Here is a 26,184-nt window from a genome sequence, read left to right on the forward strand (position 1 = left end):
TGCCTCCGGCACTGTATTTCAAACCGCGTCACACGGTCGAAGGGTATTCTTTCGTTTCTTGTTTTTAAATCGCAATAGGTTTACCGTGCATGTACACTGCTGGGCAAAGTGCTTCGATAGATCCATTTAATATGAGAAATGGAAAAGGATTTAAAAAACGTCAATTGAAATGGATAAGTGTAAATGGTTAGTTTGAGAACATTTAAAATGTTAAATGCAAAATGCCATTTACATTTTAAATGCCTGTGTAAGATGAAACCATTTAAAATATTACCCGGCAGTGGTTAATTTGAGAGCATTTCAAATGTTAAATGCAAAAGTCATTTACATTTTTAATGTTTATTTTAAATGAAACCATTTCAAACACTACCCGACAGTGTATGTGTATAAATATTACCTACTGCATTCGTGACTGAGCCGAATGTACTTTGGTACGCTGTGTACAGTACTTACGTAAGGAGGATCACTGCTCTGACAAACGCGACGCTCTTCTAGCTATCTCCGTATTCCTTGCCCTCGAACTATGTTACGCATTTAGACGAGGCGTTCGACCGTTCCTCGCACCAAGTAATACACCGCAATTTTTTCAACTCCCTGAAACGATGTTCATATATCAGGCTGAAGTTTGTAACGTTATTGTAACGACGCATCTTTCGAAAAAGTCGTTATTTTGCAGCTTTAGGGTTACTTGAGTAAACTGTTGATACAGCATTGACGAACTCGGATTTTGTAAATTCAACTTCTTCGGGTATTCTAATGATGCAAAATAATAATTTTTGATTTAACGTATCGATACATCAACGTTACTACCTTCAGCCTCGCGTTCATATTTGGAAATCAAACTAGAAGAACCCCTTTTATTTTAATGTGCAATATTAACTTTTCGGAAATTCGAATTGCAGAGGAATCAAAAAATGGGTTAAGATTCACGAGTTTCGAACCAGTCGTAAAACTGGATAACTAGGAAACTGCGATTTTTATGCACATATCCATGTGCAAGTTAATTACGTTTATTGTTAGTCGTAATCTCTTGCTCCTTAATTGCACTATCACATCTCCTTTTTTAGGGTCGTTTCACAGCTATAATAGCGTCGGATAAGAAATCTTTTTTGGAATTAGGTATACGGAAATATACCTTGATTACAACTGGAGGGCGCGGATTGTTCGGGCAAACTTGCCATCAAAGATTCAGAAAAATGAGGCAGACGCTGGCTTGATCAGTCTAATAAAGCGAATCTGTTGAAATCTGTTTAAAAAATCTAATTTCTTGTAGGAAAGAATTTGTAGAAACGAACTTGTAAAAACGATATCCTCTCGCCCAGCCGACGACCTCCCATCTGCGGCCTGATCGGTGAACTTGAATCGCCTCTAAGTCGAAGGCCATTGCTTTCAAAAAAAATTGTCAAGTGCAATTTTAGTCTTATTTTTTTGCAAAAAATCCGTGAGTGCCCGATGGTCCTCGCATACCGAATCACCCTGCATATGTACGCATTGGGTCATTATATGCGAGCGTAATATTTCAACAAACAAATAGGTAAGAGCAAACAAAAGCATGCAAGTAGCTTGCTCTCATCACAGGTGAACTATCGTCTATGCACGCATAAATGCAATATAATAACGAGACGCGTTATTCGCAATGACGTCTGCGATTCGCTACTTAGAGCTCATCAATAATTACCAAGCTTTTAACCACAGTTACAGCCTGAAACTATAAATATATAACGCATTTCACCATCCAAAATGAGATAATTTATTTCCGGAGTAACCCATCACCGCATCTAAGTTAGTCGAATTATAAGTGTAAATTTATGTTTCTGTGAATTGTCCGGTGCGCAAAATTGCACCTTTTAATATATCGTGACAAATATTTGCCAGGGTATTGAGCTTGTGTCACCTGACCATCGTCACCGTATAGAAATTTTTCCGACCGCGTCATAATAACACGTCGTGGAATTGTCCTTGTGAAGTATTATTGGATGCTGTCGTGGGATAAAATTTTTCGTGCGAGTAATACACGGCAGCATTTGTACTCCGCAGGTTCGCTAATTGCCTTGCGGACATTCTTTCATTAGTGTCGTACTTACTCTGTTTACCCTGCGATATAGCAGCGTGGTATTACGTAATCGTGGCATCTTTTTGCACGCAGGAGCAAAATCCAACGCACAGCCGGGGTCCTCAATCCCGTCATAAAATTTCCCAATCAATGCGGTGCCGTCTGCCATAACATAACACACGACACGCTTAGGCAACCTTCCGCTTCGAGTCACCTCCTGGCACCCTCCTCTCCACGCGGTATCCATTCGATTTTTGCGAAACTCGAGTACTATCTAATAGTAGGTACGTAGCGGCGGAGCTTGCCAACTTGGGCGAAACTACGGAGCAGTTGTCATCCAGCGGCAGGACGTTTTCCCATGAAAAGCCACGAGCTGCTGCCCGTCATCGAACTACATCATGTAGGGAGTTTTCTGTGAAAGGTCCCGACGCGAACGACGCTTCGCCGGAAAACAGACAACCGTTGTTACATCTTGGGTACTTGCTGGGTGTAACTTCGGTTGCCTGTCTGCCGGCGAATCCAGCGTTGCCAACCCTGAAGCAATTTCTTTAGATCTAAAGAAATTTAGAGTCGATTTGAACAAAAAAGAAAAGTTGTTTTCTTATTAAGAAATATTGTCGGTTGGGCCGGAATGTAAAGAAAATCTGAAGATCTGTGAAGAAATCTCAAGACTGTGAAATCTCTAAGTATGATCTGTGAAATCGGAACAACAGATTAAAAATCAACCAGTTGTGAGGTTCCTGAGAATTACTGAACAAATATGCACCAATCAGACAGTTTCTTCAATTTTCAAACGCACTTATTTGACAAGTTGGTGGTCCTAAATATTAAAAATAAAAACATGTTATGCAAGTACCTAAAAGTTCCTGATATCTTTATATTTACAATTCAGATTGTAGGATATAAATCTTTCTCTGTTACTTCGTTCGATGATTATCATTATATATTGCTAGGAAAATTGTCCTTGTTATAAAGCGAACAAAATAAGTGTATTATGTGTTCCCGTATTTATTGAGTTTCAATACCGTCGAACATGACTCTTGAAAATGAGAAATATGAAGAATTATTGTGGTACAATCTAAATAGAAAATCTAAAGAATTGTTTTGGTGCCATTAAAAGAAATATTCGTCTGATAGGTTGGCAATGCTGGGCGAAACATTGTACTTCGTGCCGGTACCCTCCACCAAAAACTTCCGGTATATACATAAATATCTGTAACCATCCAGCCATCCGCAAGAACATTTCTACAATCTAAAACCTTTTTTATGTAAATTCGCTATGAATCCGCAGCTGTGCATTATAAGAAAATTCAATTTTTTACTACGCACATTTGTAACACAAAGTATCGTCGCAGCCTTGCACTTCTAATTATTATTCTAGAAAATGCAATCCTGAATGTACGTTTGTCGGGTGTAGTTAAGGGGACCTTGCGGTCTAGCGAGTGAAAGCTTGACTGCTTTTCCAAATTTTTTTTTTTCAATGAAAGAAATGAACAATGTTATTTAAATTTTATAGGTATGTTTTATTACTTATAAATTTTACGAAATTGGAAATTGAAAAAAAAAAAAAAATTTTATTGTGTTAAAAATGGTGCTGAAGTCGTCCCTTCGAAAAAAGTTGACCTTGCTGCTGTTAATCGATTTGGTTCTGCGCTTATCTGAAATAAAAAAATTAAAAATGACCGTTAATTATTATGAGTATATCTATCGCTGGAACTAAAATGGAAAAAAAAAATGACAAAATGGTGTATTGTCAAAATTAGAAGTCGGAAAACAGCCTGATTTTTAACAATGTTTTGCTTATAAAAAAATTGTAAATATTTAATGTAAAATTTTCGTTTTAGTCCCTGCGATAGCTGCCAGTGTACTTAATAACGTACTTTAATTTGAAATGAATCGGTCGAGTAGTTTTTTTTAATTGATCAACATAAGACAGAAAAAAGTAGTTTCGAGATAAACGCGTTTAAAATTTCAAACAAGTATTTTCTCAAAAAAATTAGATTTAAACGTGTACTTACATTAATCTGCAATTCCAGCACCATACAATATCCCATCAGTCTTCTCATACTCTTCTCTCATATTTTCACTACAACTCAGGTAGTAGCTTCTTTTCTACGAACAATGGAACCATTTACTGAGCGGACCGACCCTTCTACTTACTTTCGCGCCGACCTTCAATGGGCTGTAAAACTTGAAATACTGTGAATATCATTACCACATTTTCACAGTATATTCTTAAGATACTATACTTTCGAAATATTGAAAAAAGAAAAATCCATTGTTTGAAAATTCTAGACCGCAAGGTCCCTTTGTATGCACACGGAATGCAGCTGCGAATAATTTGCCTAATCGCCGACTGAGAACTATATGATTAATCGAGACCTGATGACATCTCAACTGATTACTGGGCTCTGACGTGCGGGTTTTTCATTTAAAAAAATAACCTTGTAATGGATTTATACACTCAACTTGACACCCATGAATGCCTCTTAAATCGACATTTGCATCGCAGCATTCAAACTTGTTTTTACGCAGTCGAAAGATTTCCATAACACATTTCGACCATTTCGCTCTGGGTGCTCGCAGCCTCATGGATGTCAACGACTATTCGGGCTCACAATATATTTTTTCCATTCATTTGCTATAATTTCTCGTCATTCAACGTGTACTATAAGACGAAGATTTATTGGCAATTTTATGGGGACAACAAATTGCGTTGGGACGTTTTATACCTCTGCTCCATTATTTCTTCCCAAATTTGTTGTAAATGCATAATTTGACAGTTGCATAAAGCTTGCAAGTTTTTCAGACATTACCATCGTTCAATTCTCTGTTTTGTCGTCGATAAATGGCTTGGAAAAACAATTGAAAAATTAGCGACATACTATTTTTGATAACCAATTATTTTTTTGCCGGGGTTTGCAGATTATTAGGGGCCATTCAAGTATTAGATAACGCTAAAACAGGGGAAGGCCATTCAGCGAAACGTTATCAAATGTTACCTTATAGCAATAGGCTTTCCAGACAAGCGGTAGCTGACATGGGAAATTCTAACTGCGTGCTCAAAGCCAACACGCCTTGAAAATAGTAAAAAATTTTCTTTAAAAAACAGTGTTAATAATGCATGAATCGCTCAGTAATAACATCTTAGCAAATCTAATGCTTATTGCATGTATTTAAGAAAAAAACCATGTATAACATATTTAATGCGCAATAAATAGTGGATTCATGTTTTACTGAACATGTTAATGTTTATTAATAATTAATAAACAAGAAAACGTTACTAATCGTTATCACTAAGGGGGCGGGGGGGGGGGGGGGGGGGGGAATTTGTAATAAATGCCTTAGCTAACACTTGAATGGCCCCTAATATACAAGGACTAATGATACTGTGCGATTGTATTTTTATGAATAATGGTAATTCAAATTCACGAGAATAATCGTGAATTTTATTTCGCTATAAAATTCTTGCTCGAGTAAATTATATTGCTGTACAAATGCAGAGGTGTGTTCGAAAATTGATGTGGTGGTAGCCAGTATATATAGCTACAGGTTAATTTACCGTTTTTACCCAATGGCACAGTCGCGAAAGCGTAATCCTGCATTCGAGATCAATAGAGTTATTTAATACGGTGGTCCGATCATTTTATAATTATTGCTCTTTCGGCTATGGTTCTCGAGGCGTAAAAGGCCTTGTTTAATTGTAAGTACGTTCGTCAACTTGCAGTATATATTTATATTCTGGCTATAATTTAAAATCCTGGACGAATGAACGTCTTTCTACTTGAATGAGTGCAGTGTTAATCGTCGAACCACCTTCTACGCGTTATGTGACTAATGCTTCCTTCTGTCTATAATAAGTCGACGCGGCAATCGACTGTAATTAGTATGATAAATGACCGCACGAGTGCGCGAAAAACACGTATGTGCCTGAATCGTGATTTCGTACAATTCCATTCTATCGATCAATTAATCAAAAATCGTTTTCAAAATTCATCGTATCCTTTTAGTTCGTTGCTGCAGCCGCGATGATGGTGATGACGAAATTTCGTACATCACACGCTCACTTCCGTTTTAACCGACTTTATGTATTGGTTTTGATTAAGAAAGTAGTCAGGTGACGTAACGGTCACCGAATGAAATCTACATAATCTACAATGATCGTGTTGCGTGTATATAATATAAGGTTGCCAAAGGTTTGGCGTGATGTACTTTTTCTAGCATGTGAGTCTCTGCGAGTCCTTCGAAACAAGATTTACCTACTTTTTATACACATGGAATGTAATTAGGTGATGGAACTTCGATTGTCACGCAGGAAACACCGAAAAGTAAATTCACTTGCTTTCATTATTCATTACTTTTCGGGGCAAGCATTTTTCTGTCGTTTAACTCTAATATTTATTCTACAATATTCTTGCGCGTTATTGAAATTTGAATGCATTTGGGACGTTTGTCACAAATTTTGCGTAAATTGAAACCATTTGACCGATTTCGGCGTGCGGGAGAGTCTGACTACTGCCTTAAATGTAGAAGACGACCGCCACTTGGTTTCCTTTGTATCGCATTAGGTTCTGAGTTAAAGAAGGTCTTTCGTATTCGGTTTGTTTGATTCTTTCGTTAATTAATTTATTTTCAATGCTATGGACGAGAGGGCAAAAACATCGTGTTCTAAGTATAGTGAAAATATACCATTCGACGTGTACAGAGAATTTATGTATTCATCGCGTATTTGTTGAAGATCGTTTCGAAATGTATGCGTACAAAAGTCAGTGTGTGATACGTATAAAAAGCGATTAGATGAAGGAAAGAAAGGGAAGTGAAAGAGAGGAACGTTAACTCGAAGTATAAATTATTGTTTTCGTAATTTGTTAAATATCACATCAGCTGGTGCGATCCTTTTCCGCGGTTCGGTTATCGCCCATAATCATGCCGACTGTCGTGCTGTTTTTCTTTACCGTAACCGGATTGGATGAGGTATATTTTATAAAACTTCATACACGCGCCAGGCTGCAGTTACGCAACCGAAGAAAATTTCTTACGCAATTTTATACATCACACTTTCTATTGATATAATATTTCGTTATGAAAACAAATAAAGTGCCAAGCAATAACGTACGCGCAGATTTTGAAAAATTTATTATTCCTCTCGTTTATAATGTTATACATTTCCCTTTTCAGTACAAACATGTAATATTTTACATTCAATTATCTGCATTGAATCTGTAAAGTTATACGATTATTTTACACAAGTTTTGCAACAGGTCGAATAATCATTTCACTCGTTGTATTATGTTCACGTATAATGTACGTATTATCGCTGCAGCAAGCACATTCGATTTGCAAGTAACGTACTGTTATTATAAATTTGCTACAATTACAAAACACGCGTTACGTAAGTAATTCGCTGCGCAAGCTGCACTGTAATCGTGTTAATGACAATTTATTCACTAACCGAAATAAACTGAACAGAAATTTTCTTAGAATCAATTACTGCACCGTGCTCATTAATTGCAAGTGTGCTAATTCTGATTCAAATGTTGATTTTACGAATTATTTGCGTTTTGACCTTCGTTCTTGCGAGTGACGAGATTTTTTAGTAATCAACATTCGTCAATAATACCATGTCGACACTCCTTTACCATTTAATAGCGGTCAAGAATGGCGACAAAAAAAAAAGAAAGAAAAGTACCAAGTTCCTTCCGCTCACCGAGATCTCACGTCGAAATAAATGATGATGATAACATTGAAAATTCTCAAGTTCATCGTGTTCCAGTGCCCCGTCTAATTTTGGCATTGAAAAAAAGCCTCGAAATCCGACGAGTGCATATTAATCACAAGCTTTCAATAACATCGTTATTGCTGCTCGTTAAGCCGCAATGGCGTCGATTCCGCCCGAAGGGATTCTCTAGCAACGGCTGGCCTTCGTGATTTAGGTATCATTGTCGAGTTGTTGAAGCATGAAAAATTTGCACGTCGTTTAACTGAATATTGAACTCTTTATACTCGGCTATATTGTATAACGTTACACGTATTACGTACCTACATAGATAGGTATACATGCGCGTCGCTCAGGATACGTTAATACAACATATTTTCATTATATTGCACACATCGCCACGCTCTTGTAGTCAATAGGCGAAAGTCTCGCGACCGGTTCACTAGCCTTCTATAGAGGAGAGACTGTCAGACACCTCATAGCCTCGGGTTCTATGGTGTAAATCGTATCCCGCGATGCTCGTGCCCGCCTTCTATTACCGTCATGGAAGAAAAGAGAGCCGACGATAGTAACATTCAGTTTAATGTTTCATCAGGACTGTAGGGCGCTTGCCTTAATTTGTTGCTGGAAATCGCTTCGCTTTCGGTATTACAAGTTGCCGGACTTAGTTGCGCCGTTTCGGATCCGTATAAGTTGTTATTATTCTACAGCTTTACGAAAATTTTCCGACACCTTCCAAAGTTCACCGGAACGAAAACGTCACCAGTACTCAAACAGACGATAAGATGAGCCAATGTTTGTCGGTCAATGCTGCGCACCTCCTCAGTTCCCAGTAAAATTGTCACGGACCGATTTGTTTACGAACTGATTCTTGACTTTTGGTTCTGTCCGCAGCTGGTTCTTGAAATTTTTCGATTCGAAACAGCTTTGATTGCAAGTGAAAGCGTTGATAACATTATATTTGTCTATAAATTGCAACACTGTCACAGACAAAGCTACTTTCCTCGGTAAAGTCGCCATTGGAAGTTTCGCGATAACGGGACCTTCATGAGTCAGAATTTACCTGCGTCTTGTGGCGACTTGCGGGAGTCGACGGGATTTGGGACCGGATGGTTTTAATTTTTACTCTATAATAAACATAAGCTTGTAATATCACGGCACGTACAACGATGAACCTTACTTGGCTTTTTACCGTGCCACCACCCTTCAATTACTTTCGTCTTAAGCGGTTGAAGAAATTTTTTTTCTCCAACGATACCACCGACCGTCTTCGAATCGGTCGATTCCAAGTGAAAGTTGATCGGAGGTTGACGTAGCTTGTTTATAATCAGGCGAGACAAATATCGCGGTGAAGTGTACTTGAGCAACATCCGGTTGTTCGCTTTTGATCCGTCAATTTCGTTACTCGATAGTAAAAATATGAAGAAAAAGTAAATTATAGTACGTATGAACTTCCGAGTAAGTTTCACGGCAGCTGGAGTCACACCGGGTTGTATAAGTACAATTATCCAGAATGGTGCAGAATCAGGTTCTCAATTTTAATCTGCGGTGTGAATGCCCTAGCTGTATTACCACGCGTTTTAAGTCTGCTGATGCGAGAATTACGTGGCCTAAATTGCCAGCGCAATTAAAGGATCCGGGAAAAAGGGGTCACACGTATATACGTATATATATATGTATATATACGTGTGTGCGGATGGTAAACGGAACGCGTCAGTAAGACGATGACTTTGGTATTCGTAATATCGTAAAATTGCTCCGTGCTGTTGTTGGCACGGTGCAAATAATGATTTCGAGAGTTATTTCCTCGCCTCTTGGAAACTAGGTAAATCTTTGAAATTTGCGGAGCGTTGCTAGGAGTCGACGCTAGTTTGTATCCGTGTACGTAGCTGCCTAGGCCTATTCATAGAGGCAAGCGAGTGAGAGCGTGAAACCCGTTGGTGGACTCGGAGGCACCATTTCCTTGGGTCAGAGAGCCGAAAGTCAGAGGGGAAGAGTGAGAGACAGATACAGTTACCTGCCTCGGGGAAACATACATACGCCGGTGTTGCGTGCGGATTGGTGGATATCAGATGACGAGAAATTCAGTGCCAATTTGGCAAGTTTGGGGCCTTAACGCGTCGAAATCGTCAGAGCCGTTGCCGTACGTGCATCGGAATTTGCTGACGGCGATGCATTTGGAAACGTGTCACAATGTCGCGGTGAGCGATAGGCGGTAAGAAAGAGAGAATCACTTTCAAAGACCGCGTTACGAGAGCAAGTTATGCGCTAGTAAGTGCCAAGGCTCGAAGCTTCTTGTGTATCACCTAGAAGACAGTGCACCGCCAACATGAGACATCCGGCTTCGCTGAAGGAGCTCGTATCCGATAGTACGATATTTTTGACCGGTGCGACCGGGTTCGTTGGCGGCGTTTTGCTGGAGCGTATCCTGACCGCCGCATCGCCGCCGAGGAGGGTCTGCCTCCTGGTGAGAAGCCGGCGTGGAACCGACCCTCGGGATCGTGTCAAGGACATTTTTTCATCGCAGGTAAGTTTTTCTCCACCCACCCATTCGCCCACGTGCATGGACGCACCTCGTAGCCGAACTCGTCGTAGGTATAGTGCGGAGGTTTCGCAAGTGCCCACAACATCTCCGGGAAGCGTAAAAGTCATGGCCACGGCCGCACGGTTCCGTCTGCCGACGCGGAGAGAAAAAAGTCGTTGAATCAACCGAGTCGATTTAGTCGGTGGAAATATTGTTGCGTAAGAAATGTAACGTAGTTGACGTAACAAATTCTGTCAAGTCAAATCAACCGGACGAGTTACTTGAGAACTATGCGGTTGATTTGATTGAGAACTTGACAGTTTCAAACAATGTTTTGTTGCGTCGATTCAACGATCCGGTCGAAGAAGGGGATACTTGCGATCGAATGCGTGCAATTGCTTCGACTAAATATTTTTTTGTCGTCAAAGAATTGGGTATTTTGCGGAGTCAAATTTTACCCTCTCGAATCAACCCCTGCGTGTGATTTAGTAAAGAAACTGATTTCGTCAAACTAAATGATTTTTATCCTTTCCGTTCGAATTTATATACATTGTTGAATACGTGCACTGAGAGAAGTTTTTAGTTCCGGTTACCGCTTAGTCCTCAACTATTTTCGTTTTTTACCACAATTGAAAAATATAGTTCTAGGTAGAAAATGAAAATTAGTTATGTAGCTGTTATCAGAAAATCTAGTATCCGTTGCTATTCTTTCTCATTATGATTAATGCTACTATATTTTCTTGTGACTGTTGCGAAAGCTTAATGCTTGTGCAACAATAAATTGATGTTAAGACCTTATTTAACTCAAAGAGCAGAGTAAACCTCACAAACTGATTTTGCGTTAGAATTACCAAAAAAAAGGATCGACAATAGCGCAAAATGGTTACGCGTACCTCGTTTTTCGTAATTCAAACGATATTCGAACAGTTTTTCTAACGATACCTGTTTTAGTGAATTTTTCTAGTTACTATGACAAATGAAATTTTTCTCAGTATGTGATTGAATGAACTAAATGAACCTTCCGTCAGGAACTTTTGACGATTGGAAGAAACAAACTAAGTTTCTCAGTCTAAAAAAATCTACGTCTTGTAGATACCATTTTTTTTCGTTTATCCGGGTGAATAATTATAATTCGAATAACTGCAAATACTTTTGTTGATTCAAATGTATCCATTAGTCGAAACAAGAAGAAAATTATTTCCATGAAAATAGGCCAATGAATCTCTATCTACAATTACGAATAGGCGAATAAATTTAGCTGCGATTTTTACAACTGAATATTCAGTTCTGTCAACTCCGATTCTTTGAAACCAACAGAATATGATCAGTGCATTGACCAAACATTTGCTGGATGAAAAAGGTAGGACATTCAGATTAACAAAATGAATTTCATGTTGACCATACCTATAAACACAGGTCGTTCAACTTAATATTTCGTCGACTGTACATCCTCGTCCTTGTATTAAATAGTAATTTACTCAACAGACCTATTTTTCGTTTACCATTTACTTTGCCGGCCGTGATCGTCGCATTCGGTTGATCGAAACATTTTTTTCTTCCTCTTCTTCTTTTTTGTTTTGACTCAACGACTTTTTTCTCTCCGTGTAGTCGCATCTTCCTCCCAAACATTATCTTACCGGATACATATCGGGTGATCTTTGTAACCATGATCAGCAAGGCTGCACACTTTCCATGCTGAAATTATACCCCCGCTTATGCCGTAGATGTAATATCCGAGGTTGCCTTCGGACGTGACACACCTTCCAGAAACAAAAAACAATATATCTGTTATACCTACAGTTTTTACGCGTCCTTAGCCTTTTTCAATCCCGCTCAATGGCACTCCCGTACTCTATCTCCTAACATACGTCGTAACCTACACGTCTAGTAGACACAGACAGAAGGTGCTTTTGTACAAGGGCAGTGCAACGGCCTTCGTCCAACTGACCTACTCGAGCAAAGGCCTGACTGGCAGTTCAGGGCTAAACTGGTCCACCGCTCCGGTAGGAAAAATCCATTTTTTTTACTTTTTATTCTTTCTTCCGTCAACGGTCGGCTACGATTTCGGCAATTTGCCTTCCCATTAGAGAAATGTTGATGAGATTACTGATTCGAAAATTAGCTAACCTCGCGCGACTTTCTCCACTCCTATACCGTTATTCGCTCGTTGTCGCTTCATGCACATTATGTATACGGACGTATGTACGTACCGTATAATAAATATACTTTCAAATGCGGGTTTTTGATTGGTTTGAGAGAGATGTTACGTGTTCGTTGGTATAGACGGCTTGCTGCAGTCTACATCCTTTGACAAACATCGCCAATAGCCCCTGTCCTCGTACTGTACAATTGGCGTAAATATGATTGAACAATTGAAGCATCCGGTGAAATTTTCTCCACCATTCAATTTACGTGCTTAGATTTTTATTAGAAAGCATCCAGTTCCCGTCCTTTCGCGTGTCGCGTGCATGATACCGTGGTCTGTGTACCCTGGTGAAAATTATTTCTATGATTTTCTACGAATTATTAGAGAAATTGTTAACATTTGGTAGAATTTTTCAGAAAAATTGTTTTCACAAAGTATTGTAAACATGCGTAGCTGCTAATAAAAATTTGTGTTTTTTCAGCAAAAAATTTACAAGACAATATAATTCCTAATGAAAATTAACATTTCTTTATGAAACACTATGCGTATTTACAACTTTGTACCAAATAATACGAAATGTTCCAATTTCCGCAGATATTCTGAGTAGTAAAAATTTTTACAAAACTGCAGTTCCGGTTTGAGGTCATGTTGCACCCCGTTTTTTACGACCGATTCGATCTTGATCATTGTAGTTTTTTGCAACAGTGTGACAACCGCAGATCATTGTACCAAAACTGTGTCGCCACTCCAACGTCTCTCTTTCTTTCGAGAAAGTACACGAACCTTATTTATATTGGGTTGAATGACTCTCCCAACCACGCTAATTGTTCTTTCACCGAACTTTGATTATACTCGGTGGAATATCTACGCGATCGAGTTATGCTCAACTCAAATTAATTCATTAACTGATAAATCTTTTAGGGAAGTTGATCTAACAATCGAACGCTTACGCTTACATGTAAAGAGACAGCCATAGTCGCAAAGCGATGACGATGTGACGAAGTACTTGTAATTCTGTCACTTCAATCATGCTCTCAACCATAAAGACTCACGGCGGCACACGCTGATGCGAATATAAAAGGTCCGTTAAACGCAGCTTATCGATGCTCACGACAGAACACATAAATCAATCGTACTTGGCGAGCGGTTAGTTCCTCGAGACAAATGCGGATTACCTTCTTAAAATTTTGTAATTTCTTTCACGGATTTACTATAGGAGTATTATGGATGCAAAAAAAGTGCTCAATCTCGTAGAGAAATGTCAATACTCAGCGTTAATGGATTACGTGACCTTTGCAACGAGCCTCGAAAAAGTATGTAAGCTGTTGCAGATTTACATAATAATTATATGAAGGCACAGAATCAGTTCTGTCGAAAGGTAATCAGATAAAAAAAAAAAATTGCCTCCAGGTGATCAATATGCATTGATGTCTCTTTCTATTACGAAAACAAGGTGCTGACTAAATAATGACGTAGCACTTCTTCACGATTACGTATAATTTTGCCTGGCAGGTGTTGCATGAGATTTTTTCTACGGTGTAAGAGTTATATTGAGGCAATTGTCAAATTCAGATAATTAGTTCTTCAGTATTCGGTACAGATCATTATTTATTTTTAAAAAATTTTTTAAATCCTTATTTTTATACTTTTGATTATATAGTGGAAACTCCTGGTAATGACGACCTGTCGCAGAAGTTTGCGAATCGTTATTTGCATGAGTAAACACTGATTGCTATTACGCACACGTCAATATGGTCCAATTGCAACGGTTGTTGAATAAATTAAACTTTATACGGAAAGTGAAACTGCCCGGTATTACAAAACTATTAAACGCGTGCGAGAATGTGTCTAATCATCGTTTCGAGTTGGATTAAAATTGCGTGTTTATTGCTTGTTTTCAACTCCGCATATCGAGAAGCCTTTATTTAAATTGTCGAGGTTATCGAGCCTTGACACAGAATGGACGGTAGTGTTACCTGCAAGTTGGGTAAAAGCGATCCTGGGATGTTCACTGAACTCACCGAATGCCCACATCCCAATATCGGTTCCTACGATAACTCGTCCCAGGCACTTGCCTTGGCAAACATCGTCAACATGCAGGATACGTCAGATTCAAGGGCGAAATAAATTAAATACGTTTCCTTGATCGCGTCTACCGAGTTCGAACTTGTGCCTGATTGATGATTTCGGTGTTATTTATAAATTATTATATATTAGTGAAAATTTCCTCACGATTTTTTCTTGAATGCAGTTGTTCTCAGATGTTCAGCCCAGCAGATTGGATTTGGTGCAAGTGATGGAAGGTGACGTGGGTGAAGAGGGACTCGGACTTTCCGAAACTGATCGAAAACTTCTGGTGTCCGAGTGCACCTTGGTTTTCCACGCGGCGGCTTTCATCTCATTTGCAGCACGCCTGGACTTGGCAATCAGAATTAATCTCGAGGGTACCAGGCAAGTCCTGAACCTGGCCAAAGAAATGGCCAACTGCAAAGTCATGGTGTACGTTTCGACTGCCTATGCCAACTGCACCGTCAGGCACGCCGTTGTGGAAGAAAAGTTATATCCGACTCCGTGCGACCCGATAAAGTTTTTGGAAATGGTAGGTAGAACATAACGAGCAACGTTAGGGAGAATTGGCTTCGGTTAGATCGATGACAGTTCTACACTTTCGCGTACTTCTAACTGTAAGTAATTACCAGGGTACTCGTGTTAAGCGGCTTGTTGAGACCCGATTTCGGTGGAGTGGAGCTTGCGTAAAGATTGCAAACATATATCGTGCCAGTAGTATTTGGATCACGTAAACATCAATGTGACATATTACGGACTCGCTAATGAATATTGGTGTTGTCACGAAATGCTAATGCGTATCTTTTGTAACGGCGGGACGGTTGTGAGATGATGTATTTAGTCACTGAAAGTAATTAAGATGAAGCATACGTTTTTTTTTTTAACTCGATGTTTGCTCGAGGGTTAGCAACGTCAGGATAGAGTCACAGAGGTCTCATCCTCATTGGACAGAGTGTGATCCCAGTATGTATCTGCGTCAGAAGACACTCGAAACGCAATCAAGTCCAATATCAATATCAAACAAAGGCAACGCCACTGTCGTCATCCGTGAAGATAGCAAAACAAATCATTCGCAGTTAATATTTTTCCACGATTCTTGAGGGGCTCAAGAGTCCACCGATGGCTAACGATATGCAAATTTTACCCTCGATGCAGGTGAAAAATCTATCCGCTGAAGAGGTGCAGCAAAAAACCGCTGAACTGATAGGGGGTCATCCCAATACTTACACTTTCACGAAACAAATGGCTGAAGCCCTACTGGCAAAAGAACGTGGTCATTTGGCGCTGAGTATAGTGAGACCCAGCATCGTCCTGAATACTTGGAAGATACCGAAGAGAGGCTGGGTGGATAACGTGAACAACGGGGCCTGCGGATTTATAGCGGGAGTCAACAAGGGCATATTTCGCACGTAAGGATAACGATCACGATGATACAGATACGGTGCAGACTTTGAGTCGGTTGGACGTTTTTATTTTTTATTTTATTTTCTTCACTCGTTTCGTATTAAAAGTTCTAGTATTATTTCGATGAAAATCATTACATGCCAGAGTTCCGTCACGGCCGGATGGTATCACCGATGTCATTCCCGCCGATATGGTCGTCTCTGTGATTCTGGCTTCCGCACTTCAAGCGGTCCGTGATCCAGAGACTCTGCATATTTATCACTGCACTTCCGGGACTGAGAATCCCGTGACTTGGGGAAGATACTGCAACGCGGTTGTCAAGGCAGCCCAGGATCACCCTTGCAAAAGGGTGCTCTGGTACCCCGAAGCCAAAACAAGACTGAGCGGATTCAGGAACTTCATTGTTATCTGGGTCTTCCAAATAATTCCTGCCTTATTCGTGGACACTTTTCTACTCCGCGGGCTGAAACCTACGTAAGTTATACGTATCAACCTACAACTCAATACGATCAGAGCTTTGCTGAAATACGGAGATTTTTGTTTCAGCTGAAACGGCCAGAGTTAATGGTTAATGTGATTTGTGTTTATCATTTGCAGGCTATATGAATTGCAGCGAAAGTATGCCAGAGGCTGCAAATACACGGCGTACTTTACGATAAGGGAATGGCCCTTCGATACCGCAAAGGTATCGGCGCTCGCCTCGATATTGCCCGAAGAGGAACGAAGGGAATATCCCTTCGACCCTAAACTAATTAACTGGGATGATTATCTTGAGGGATGTGTCATTGGGATGAGGCAGTATTTCCATCGGGAACCGCAAAACACGACGGAAAGGGCGCGTCGTGAAATGCATAGGTAAAAATTGCGGACAGCGTAAACCAGGTTTCGTCTCGTTACGTTACTCGAAGGTTTGACGTAGGCTGTAAATAATCAATCAGGAATCAGTAGCTGCGGGCTACTCTGTCATTTTCGAAGTGTAACCGCGTAGGGTGTGTAAAAGCGATACTTGTTTACCGTATCTTCAAAATTTCATCATCTGACCTACAGAACTAGTTTTATCGAAGGTCCCTTTGAAGGGTCTCCGAGTGATCTTGGAAAATGTTGAAATTGATCGTAACAATATTACGCAAGAGGTAATCGTGAGAGGTATGGTTTATGTATGAACCTAATTCCTTTCTATTATAATTAGTTGCTTTAAGATTGTTGTAAAAGACTTTAATATGACTTTTTCTCTGTTTCAGGTTGCGGATAATCGCTGCCGTCACTCCGTTTCTAAGTTTTTTCCTTCTTTGGGGAATTACTTCACTTTTTGTATGTTCTTCTTGGGTAGCTGCGTTCGTTGCTGGCTGTATCGTGCTTTTTTTGATTTGGGTTTAATAATGGTAATAGAGTTGGTTAAAAATAAAATGAGCATGATTTTCTCATTTCAGTATTTATATCGCAATGATAATTCACACGAAATCAATCATACGTTTATCTTTCTTGTGCAGATTACTCTTATAAGGCATGTATTTTTGTCATGTGAATGTCGTTGATTACACCGGCACACAAAAAAAAAAAGTTGTTTGTACATTTGACCGGAACCACCTACGGACATGTAATTCGACCCGCTGAGTCCGAATTTGAAGTCCGTTTGGCCCAGTCACCCTCCAAATTTGAGTAAAATGCAAAAAACCCAAAAAAAAGGCAAAAGATTGAGAAAAACTGCAATCACAGCGATGAAAAAATTTTTGTGGACTCGGATCAAGTATGATTTTCATGTATTTGAATTCACTGAATCTAAATCTGAACGTTCATTAGCCTTTTGAGCCGTCAAAGTTTGAAAGAATTGCGAAAAACCGAAAAAAATTGCATAAAATCATGAAAGACCGAAACTATCGGGATGAAAAAAATTTTTTGGACTCAGATTGAATATGATTTTCATGTATTTTGATCCACTGAATCTGAATCTGAAGTTTTTTTTTATCCCATTAACGTTTCAAAATTTTAAAAAATCTGAAAAAACCAAAGAAATTGGGAAAATTGCAGTTATAAATATAAGAAAAAATCTATAGATCTATTTCCAATTTTTTTGGTTTTTTGAGATTTTTTTAAATTTTGAAACGTTAATGAGACAAAAAAACTTCAGATTCAGATTCAGTGGAAAAAATGCATGAAAATCATACTTGATCCGAGTCCACAAAAATTTTTTCATCGCGGTGATTGCAGTTTTTCTCAATTTTCTGCTTTTTTTTTGGTTTTTTGCATTTTACTCAAATCTGGAGGGTGACCGGGCCAAACGGACTTCAAATTCGGATTTAGCGGGTCGAATTACATGTCCGTAGGTGGGTCCGGTCAAATGTACAAACAACTTTTTTTTTTTGTGTGCCGGTGTTATTATACGTAAGGCAGATGACCATGCGCTGAATATCCAAATACAGAGTGAGGTTTTTTTTAGACAGTTAGGCGTTACAGTTCACTTCTCTCTTGCTCGAAAAAACAGGGCCATTTTCATTATGTAATAGAAAATTATTATATCTGGTGTGCAGAAACTCTACTATTACTACTATTGTACATACTCTGTTTTCTGCAAATTTAAAAATATATATAGAAATAATCTAAACATTATTAATTCCTATTTATATTTTAAAACACCAGCGTAAAACTGTTCAAAATATTGATTAAAAGATTTCATTTTATCCGCAATAATTTTTAGCAAAATTATTATAAATTTTCCCAAATACTCGTAGTATAAAAATATAATTGTTACGTGTACTTCATCGGAAATACGCACGAAACAATAACGTGCAGAGTGGTTCCGAAGTTATTCAAAGACAACTCACGGAATGAATCTTTAGTTAATCGTGAAATTCTCTTTCGTAAAATTCTCGAACCACGCTTCCCTTGCGGTGCCTTTCTTCCACTGAGCTTTAATCCGTCGAGGATTGTCAGGGCTGAGAATCTATAAAGAAATCTTCTACGTATTAATAATAATTTCCATCCAAGAATATACCGTTTTTACAGCTTGGTACACGTCCTTTTGGAGGAAGTTCTGTCAGCGCTATGGACGATAGTTCTTCGGAGAATTTTCTAAGTTCATCAGAAAAAGAATTGTCGAGGATTTGTTTGACTTAAAAAAAAATAATTAATACCATTAAAGCTTCGGAGGATCTCTTCAAGATTTTTTTCAAAAGAATTGTTTTAACATATTTAGTAACTAGAGTGAGTTGGAAAGTTTTTTCAATAATTTTAATGTCCTTTTTCATACATTTCAATATACGATAGATTTATTTTAATCAAAAATCCAAGATACGTTAAAATACGATTCACGATATTCAAATTCCGCGCCTTAACATCGGATTCCGGACGCGACATTTGAAACCTAATTGCATTATCGTGCCTATCATTAAAAATCTTTTTGGAACGGTTGGAAACGTCTTCTTTTCAACATATTTTTTTGGAAGATCATTATTCCAACAATCATCATCTCGTTTCTTGTCAAGGGGTATGGATTTTCTAAAATAATTGTGATAGGATTTCCGTTGAAAAAACTTGAAACGGCCATAAGCGTTATGTTATATATCTAATTTTTAAAAAGCTCCTTTTCGCATTTTTGGCCAATAATCTGGAACTTAATTAGTTAATCAGGACGGAAAATTTGTGCCTCACAACGGGGGCTAGTCGATTTCGACGTTATCGTATACCTATATTTCCAAATATCGAAATCCACGTATTTATAACGCAAAAAAGATCTTAACAGCCTCATTCTATGCGCAATTCTGAACAAAAATACTTCAACAAATTTTCATCTGACGCAGAAATAACGAAATGGCATAAATTTTACCAATTTACCGTCGCGATGTTATCTGTTCTCGCCCCCAGGTGTGAGAGGAGAAATTCAGCTTCTGCTCTCACATGTACCGTAATAAAAGGCAATCTATGAATTGCATCTAAGAAAATGACTGGATCCTCTGTGCGTGATTACTAAAACGTCGAGTCAGTGAAATCTCACAGCACAAAATAATATGCAAAAAAAAGCGGATATATTTTGGAATCGAAGTGCTTTTATTACAGCCTGGAGACTGACTATTTTTCCAATAATACTTCATGGCCGAGTAACCGCACGTCACACAAACGATTAAACATTTGATGAATATTACAGCGGATATACGCATATCGCAATCTCTGTTCATGGTCCGTGCATAAACTTAATACACAAGTTTTCAAAAAGACAGCAGTGGTTTTAAACAGGGTTTTTAAATACAAGCAGTTTTACGGCCGTTCTCATTCGCCAGGGTCGCCTCCGAGCAATTCCCCGCCACGCGCCATAGACACAAACGTCACGAACGAACCGCGTCTCTTCCCTAGCAGCAAGCGGTAGTCATTTTAGTGCTTTGGATTACCTACGGATGTTAGGTGCGCTCGCGAAGCCTCGTCGTCGCATCTCTGTTGTTTATGTTAATGGCGCGGAGAGAGTGGACACTTTTTACGCGTTGCCTGTAGCGTTTGTGGCGATCTGGGAGTAATAAGTAAATTGTCAAGTGCGCAACTACGACTTGTTGTTCCACGAATCTCCGGCTCATAGGATCGTTCGAAGCGAGAGGGTTAAGGAACCAGCAAAGAAAATTCGAAAAATCGGAATAGAAGGACAGAGATGGCTTCATCACCGGTCACGGAATTTTATCGTGGCAAAACCCTGTTCATCACGGGTGGTACCGGTTTCCTCGGTATCTGTTTGATTGAGAAATTCCTGCGCTCCTGTCCAGATCTGAAAAATATTTATATCTTACTCAGGCCAAAGAAAGGAAAGAATATCGAAGAAAGGTTAGATGAGTTAACCAAAAATCTGGTACGTTGTTGTCAACTTCATTATTCCTGTATAATAGAGCCTACTTTAACAGTTTCGGAACCGCCTCGGAATCCGTTTTCTCCCCTCACCTTTCGGCCGTCAGCTCTTACATTTTTTTCCTCTTTTCTTTTTCATGTCAAACCCGTTCACAAACCCGTTATGCCGACTATCATTTCTCGAACAGTCGCTCGGTTATCATTTACTTCGATTCCCGTTATCTGAAGGTGCATTATCATCTTTTTTGACATGTAATTACTGTCTACACACTTCTAGTTTGCACTCATTCACCACATTTCAACCTACTTGTATTCATGATATATTACCGGTGTACGTAATATGTTTATGAAAGCAGATACCCCAATGTCTACGACTTTACGAGCTTGCTACAGTTTTAGTTGATTTGAAATGCGTATTCATTTTCGTTTCTTAAAAATCTCAGGCCTACATTATATAATAATAAAATTTATATGCCTTCTTCATCCCATTTTTGGAATAATGGCAAATATTATCTTTCCAATTTAGGTTTCTGTATAGTTTACTATCGCTTTAAAAATGAAATATTACTTATTATTGAAGGAGTTTCTGAAATAAAAACGTCTTCTTCGACCTCAAATGTCTTGTACTTGATTACTAATATTTCTGTTGATTACTTTCAAGATATTTGAAACACTTAAGGAACAGGGTGGTTCCGATCTATTGAATAAGCTGATCCCAGTTGCTGGAGATGTTGGGGAAGATGGTTTGGGATTGAGTGCCTCTGATAGGCAAAGTCTGATTGATAATGTTCAGATCGTTGTCCATTCTGCAGCTACATTGGACTTTGAAGCAACCTTGAGGCCGACTGTGAACATTAATTTACTCGGTACACGCAGAGTTATTCAGCTATGCAGAGAAATCCATGATTTCAAGGTGAGCAACTTTTTTTAGATCTCTTAACCCTCTCTCATACACATAATTTTGCTATTATTCGCCAGTTGCGTATACACATCAGTTTGAACATAATTAGTTTTATAATTGATTTACAAACGTTGGCTGTGAAATCATAAATGTTATTCGAGACCTCGTTTCAATTTCTGTTCGTGAATATGCATAGATTGTCCATAGGTCTTTGAAATTGCCCATGGAAAGACTATTTACTGACCACTGACTATAGCTTTAGCTCTGAAGAAATAAGTAACAAATGAAGGATTAGATGTAAAATTGTATGATTCTTGTGAGCCATCAATGTTAATTGCTGTGGAATTATTTGCTACTTGTTTGTGATTGATTTGAATTCCAAATTTCAATAGAACGCACAGCATATTTGTTGGTACCCGTAATAAATATTAATTACAGGTACTCGTTCACGTGTCCAGTGCCTACGTAAATTCCGCCATCTCCGAACCAGTTGAAAAAGTCTATCCTGCACCTGCAGAGGTTGAAAAAATCATCAAAATGGTGAAGGATTTAGATGATAAGGAATTGGACATTGCCACACCTGGTATTCTGGGAAACCATGCAAATAGTTACACGTTTACAAAACATCTGGCTGAACACGAAGTTCTCAACGCATCTATATGCTCAGCCATCGTGAGACCATCCATGAGTTAGTTGAAATTCATTTTACTGCAATCTTTACAGGTTTATAAGAAATGAAAACCTGGTTTACCAAGGATTATGCAAAGTTTTAAGTGATTTAATGACACTACGCTATATAGGGAGTTACTGGAACGATAAAATACTATCAAACATTCGAAAGTTTAATCATACTCATAATATTTTGAAGAGTTCCAACTAGTTACACATTGCAGTTATTCTTAATTTTGTTTATTTTATGGTTAGCAGGTACTTCGATACGTTACTGCAACGTAACAGTAGGTTTGGAAATATTTTCTTATCATCTGAAAATTGGTTTTTTCCTAACAAAATCCTGATTGCGGCTTGGTAGTAAAAATGTGGATATCTGACAATTCGTGGAAAGAATTTTTAAGGGTGAAAGCATCTAATTATACAATACTAACTCAAATCTACAATTTCCACATACATCAACATGTTACTAGAAAGTGAAAGTCACTTTTTATTTATTTAGAAAATTTTTTCACTTTGCATTAAATCTTCATTCTTGGGCCTGTTAACTCCTAAAGAAACGAGTTCTGTTGGAAGCTAAACTCTGTTAGAGACCTCCTCTTGCAGAGTAGGTGTGCAGTACATTGTCAATAACAAAAAAGTGGGTGCAAAATCAACACTGTTAAAAGTGTTGGTATATGTATTGCGAATTTGAACTACAGCATGTTAAAATATAATTAGACAGTCCTATTAGTGCAACAGCATCAGTATTTAAAATAACTTATTTACAATGAAATAGTTTTACAAACTTATGTTTTTATTCTGTGTTTCATTTGAAGTTTTAATTTATAAAAACAGACAGTGGAGTTGTTGATATGCATAAACTTACTTACCACTGATAAACACTCCACAATTTGTAAGATAGTAAATTATGCATTTGCTGCTCGGTTTATAGATACGTTTTTTCTTAATAACACAAAGTTTCTCATGCCTTGAGTACATAAGTATTCTGAAATTATTCATTTTCATGATTATTGCATCATACCTGAGCTGAGGATACTATTCCAAATTATTGACAAATTCTAACACCTCAAGCCTTGTCTAGAGTAATGAAAGAGAATTGAAGCATTTCTTGGATGATCCAGAGTCAAGCTGTTCAATGCACGATGAAATCAAAAAGATAACTTTGAGCAATGTAGATGAAGTTGACCTCCATTAAATATTACAGTAACTGCCGCGTGGAAGGAGCCAGTACCTGGATGGACGATATCCAAAAATGGTCCGCAAGGTTTTCTAATGGGAGCTAGTAAAGGTGTACTCAGACGACTGCCTGTTGCGTCAGCTCTGATTTATGACTACATTCCAGTCGATGTAGTAGTAAATAGTTTGATTGTTGCTGGATATAATGCGGACCGTGAACGGTAATTGTTGCGATTTTTGGATGGTGTCAGTGTTGCCTCAAGTCAAAGTTACCTTGTGATTGAATCGCTTTTCAGAAGAGTCAGTCATTCATACTTCTACCAATTAATCATATTGATTTTTTTTTCATGTCACAGTGAAGCTGGATTGAAGGTTTACCATTGTACGTCGAGTACCTGCAATCCCTTCAAATGGGAAAAGGTTGAAAGCCACATTAATACTTATCTTCATCGTTACCCTCTGCGTAGCGCCGTATGGTACCCGTACCTTAAGCTTCTGCCTTCGTTGTTACTGTTCAGAATCTCTGCAATTTTTGTCCACATGATTCCGGCATATATTCTCGATACAGTTACACGTGTGTTTGGTGGACGGCCCATGTAAGTTTGTGCTCATATTACGCTCTAAATTCTTTCACTATTATATAGTCAAACTCTACTGTTAGAATATAACATTCTTTCTCCTACATTATATATATGGGGTATTTAACACCAAATCGACGAGGGTCTGACCTTGAACCTCTTGGATTTGCTTCGCAATTTTTTATATTGTTCCGACTCTAAAATGCATGTTTTCAAAAATCATAAGTAAAACTGAAGAAAAATTCCAGTATATTAAGAGTTGGAACAACAATCGTTAACCAAATCCAAGATGTGGGGAGTCAGACCCTGGTTGATTGGGCACGGAAAGCCCCATATATATCTACCTGTATAATATTACCGAAATACTTAGGTATTCAGTTGTGCATTCAAAGCTCAATATTCAAAAACTTTATTTTTTCTTTATCGAGGAGATAACAGTAATAATAACGAATGGTTTTAATTTGGTTTGAAACCACAAAAAAAAAAATGAATAAATAAATAAATAAACTTGGAATACGATATTTCACAGATTGGTACGTCTACACACAAATGTTAACAAATCATTGAGTCGTCTAGAGAAATTCATTTTTACCGAGTGGAAATTCAGTAATGCTCGGCTTCTTGAATTAAATGCAACTCTATCAACAGTCGACAAGGATAAATTTATTTTGGACATTAGATCGTTAAAATGGGAAGATTATTTTAATGATCTGGTACAAGGAGTTAGGAGGTACCTGAGTAACGAAAGTCCAAAAAATCTGGGAAAAGCACGTTCAAAAGATAAAGTGTATGTATGAACTAGATTCTGGTAAATCTTTACATTCTTTTTATTTCTACTTTTTCGGTGTCTAAGGAGGTAAATTATGCGATGATTTGTCCTTGAAAGTGACTTAATACAATTTTCTATTAGACATCACTCTTTCAGAATGCATGTGATGAATTTATTACAATATTTAATATATATTAGGAGGCAGTTAACAAATTTGGTATCCTTATGATTTCAGATTACTGGTCGCACATTTGGTTCTACAAGCTGGACTAATGGGTCTGGTTTGGTGGATCTTCAAATTCTTGTTAGCCTCAACTTGGACAAAAACAGGATTGGTTGTTCCCTTGGCATACATGATCTTCAGTTTATTATAAATATCTAAATATTTTTACGTCAAATATTATGTTGCACAACAACGATGTAATCGTAAGCTGCATTCGTCCTAGGCGCTTTGAGCGCTGTGAGCGCCACTTTCTATAGCATTTTATACGTGATGTATATATATAGATATATGCTGAAAGCGCGTAAGCGCCGAAGTCGAACGCATCCATAATAATTAAGTCAACTGGGTTTGAATGGAATATGGGAAATAGTGTTAGCAATATCATCGCCTATTCGAAGGTAATATTGGAGGAAGTTGAAGGTAATATTGGAGGAAAAGATATTTTGATAATTGGTGAGAAATCGTATTTTTAAGATTGTGAATAATTTTGAGTGGCTGCAGAAACTGTATATGTAGTTAGAATTAAGCTAAAAACGGTAAAGCAATTAGCGACATTCTTATATCTGATGAGGTTTTTGAAATTTCACTTCATATCGAACCAGATCATTTTATTGGGATCTCTTATTTTACAAATGTACACAATTTGATAATTTGCATCAACTGGTCTTTCACTCGAAGTCGACTCGTTATGTTTCGAGTAATTGAATCTCTATCTTTTCACGGCATTTGAAATGAACTTATTAAGTGTTATACTGTTGTTATTATTGTTACTATTAATCTCATAAGAATTGGAGTGGGATATCTTTTTATATTCGTTTAGGTACACAAATACAAAGATATGCTTTAATAAAAGCCTACGATCGAGTTATTTTTTAAATAAGGAAGCTGCATAGATCATCATTTGCAGTCTTTCTCTCTTTTAATTAGTTCTCCGTGACGAAGTACTTTTGTCGAGTTTCATACAGCGACGTATTCTATTTTGCAATCTATCAACTTGAATCTCAAATATTTCTACCATTCAAGTGTGAACTTGTTTTAACAATCATATTCAGTTATTCATATTACATGTACATGCGAATGCTACTATATCGCCTTTTTAAAATAATATATCCATGGATGGATGGATTCCAG

The 26,184-nt window shown here is 38.1% G+C and overlaps 2 protein-coding genes across 5 annotated transcripts in view; both read left to right on the forward strand.

Moving 5' to 3' along the window:
• Positions 1-19,160, forward strand: part of LOC124180059 (putative fatty acyl-CoA reductase CG5065) — a 41,232-nt gene extending 22,072 nt beyond the window's left edge. The window contains exons 1-7 of one of the 3 annotated variants that reach the window (XM_046565071.1): positions 9,651-10,296; positions 14,691-15,038; positions 15,662-15,915; positions 16,055-16,384; positions 16,508-16,765; positions 17,152-17,292; positions 18,914-19,160. In XM_046565071.1, coding sequence (XP_046421027.1) covers positions 10,099-10,296; positions 14,691-15,038; positions 15,662-15,915; positions 16,055-16,384; positions 16,508-16,765; positions 17,152-17,287 — 1,524 coding nt within the window. In that variant the 5' untranslated portion in view covers positions 9,651-10,098 and the 3' untranslated portion in view covers positions 17,288-17,292; positions 18,914-19,160. Of the gene's footprint in view, positions 1-9,650; positions 10,297-14,690; positions 15,039-15,661; positions 15,916-16,054; positions 16,385-16,507; positions 16,766-17,151; positions 17,358-18,913 lie in introns of those variants that run through there. The other 2 variants (XM_046565070.1, XM_046565072.1) reach the window with 2 other exon arrangements.
• A 1,103-nt stretch (positions 19,161-20,263) lies between these two features.
• LOC124180058 (putative fatty acyl-CoA reductase CG8306) lies at positions 20,264-25,910 on the forward strand. 2 transcript variants are annotated; one of them, XM_046565068.1, is made up of 7 exons: positions 20,267-20,738; positions 21,396-21,647; positions 22,074-22,323; positions 23,512-23,704; positions 23,840-24,079; positions 24,591-24,848; positions 25,066-25,910. In XM_046565068.1, exons 1-7 carry the CDS (start codon positions 20,544-20,546, stop codon positions 25,202-25,204), a joined length of 1,527 nt encoding a protein of 508 aa, XP_046421024.1. In that variant the 5' UTR covers positions 20,267-20,543; the 3' UTR covers positions 25,205-25,910. The 2 variants fall into 2 exon arrangements, with proteins under 2 accessions (XP_046421025.1, XP_046421024.1); XM_046565069.1 differs by lacking the exon at positions 24,591-24,848 and having other exon boundaries at positions 20,264-20,738.
• Positions 25,911-26,184: the final 274 nt, after the last annotated feature.

Source organism: Neodiprion fabricii, chromosome 4, assembly GCF_021155785.1.
Source record: "Neodiprion fabricii isolate iyNeoFabr1 chromosome 4, iyNeoFabr1.1, whole genome shotgun sequence".
Taxonomy (NCBI): domain Eukaryota; kingdom Metazoa; phylum Arthropoda; class Insecta; order Hymenoptera; family Diprionidae; genus Neodiprion; species Neodiprion fabricii.

Excerpts from the sequence above, each read along its gene's own strand:
- LOC124180058 (XM_046565068.1), top strand. The coding sequence starts at position 20,544 with ATGGCTTCATCACCGGTCACGGAATTTTATCGTGGCAAAACCCTGTTC. Across the intron at positions 21,648-22,073 it reads GAGAAATCCATGATTTCAAG|GTACTCGTTCACGTGTCCAG; the intron begins GTGAGCAACTTT and ends TATTAATTACAG. Across the intron at positions 22,324-23,511 it reads CATCGTGAGACCATCCATGA|TAACTGCCGCGTGGAAGGAG; the intron begins GTTAGTTGAAAT and ends TAAATATTACAG.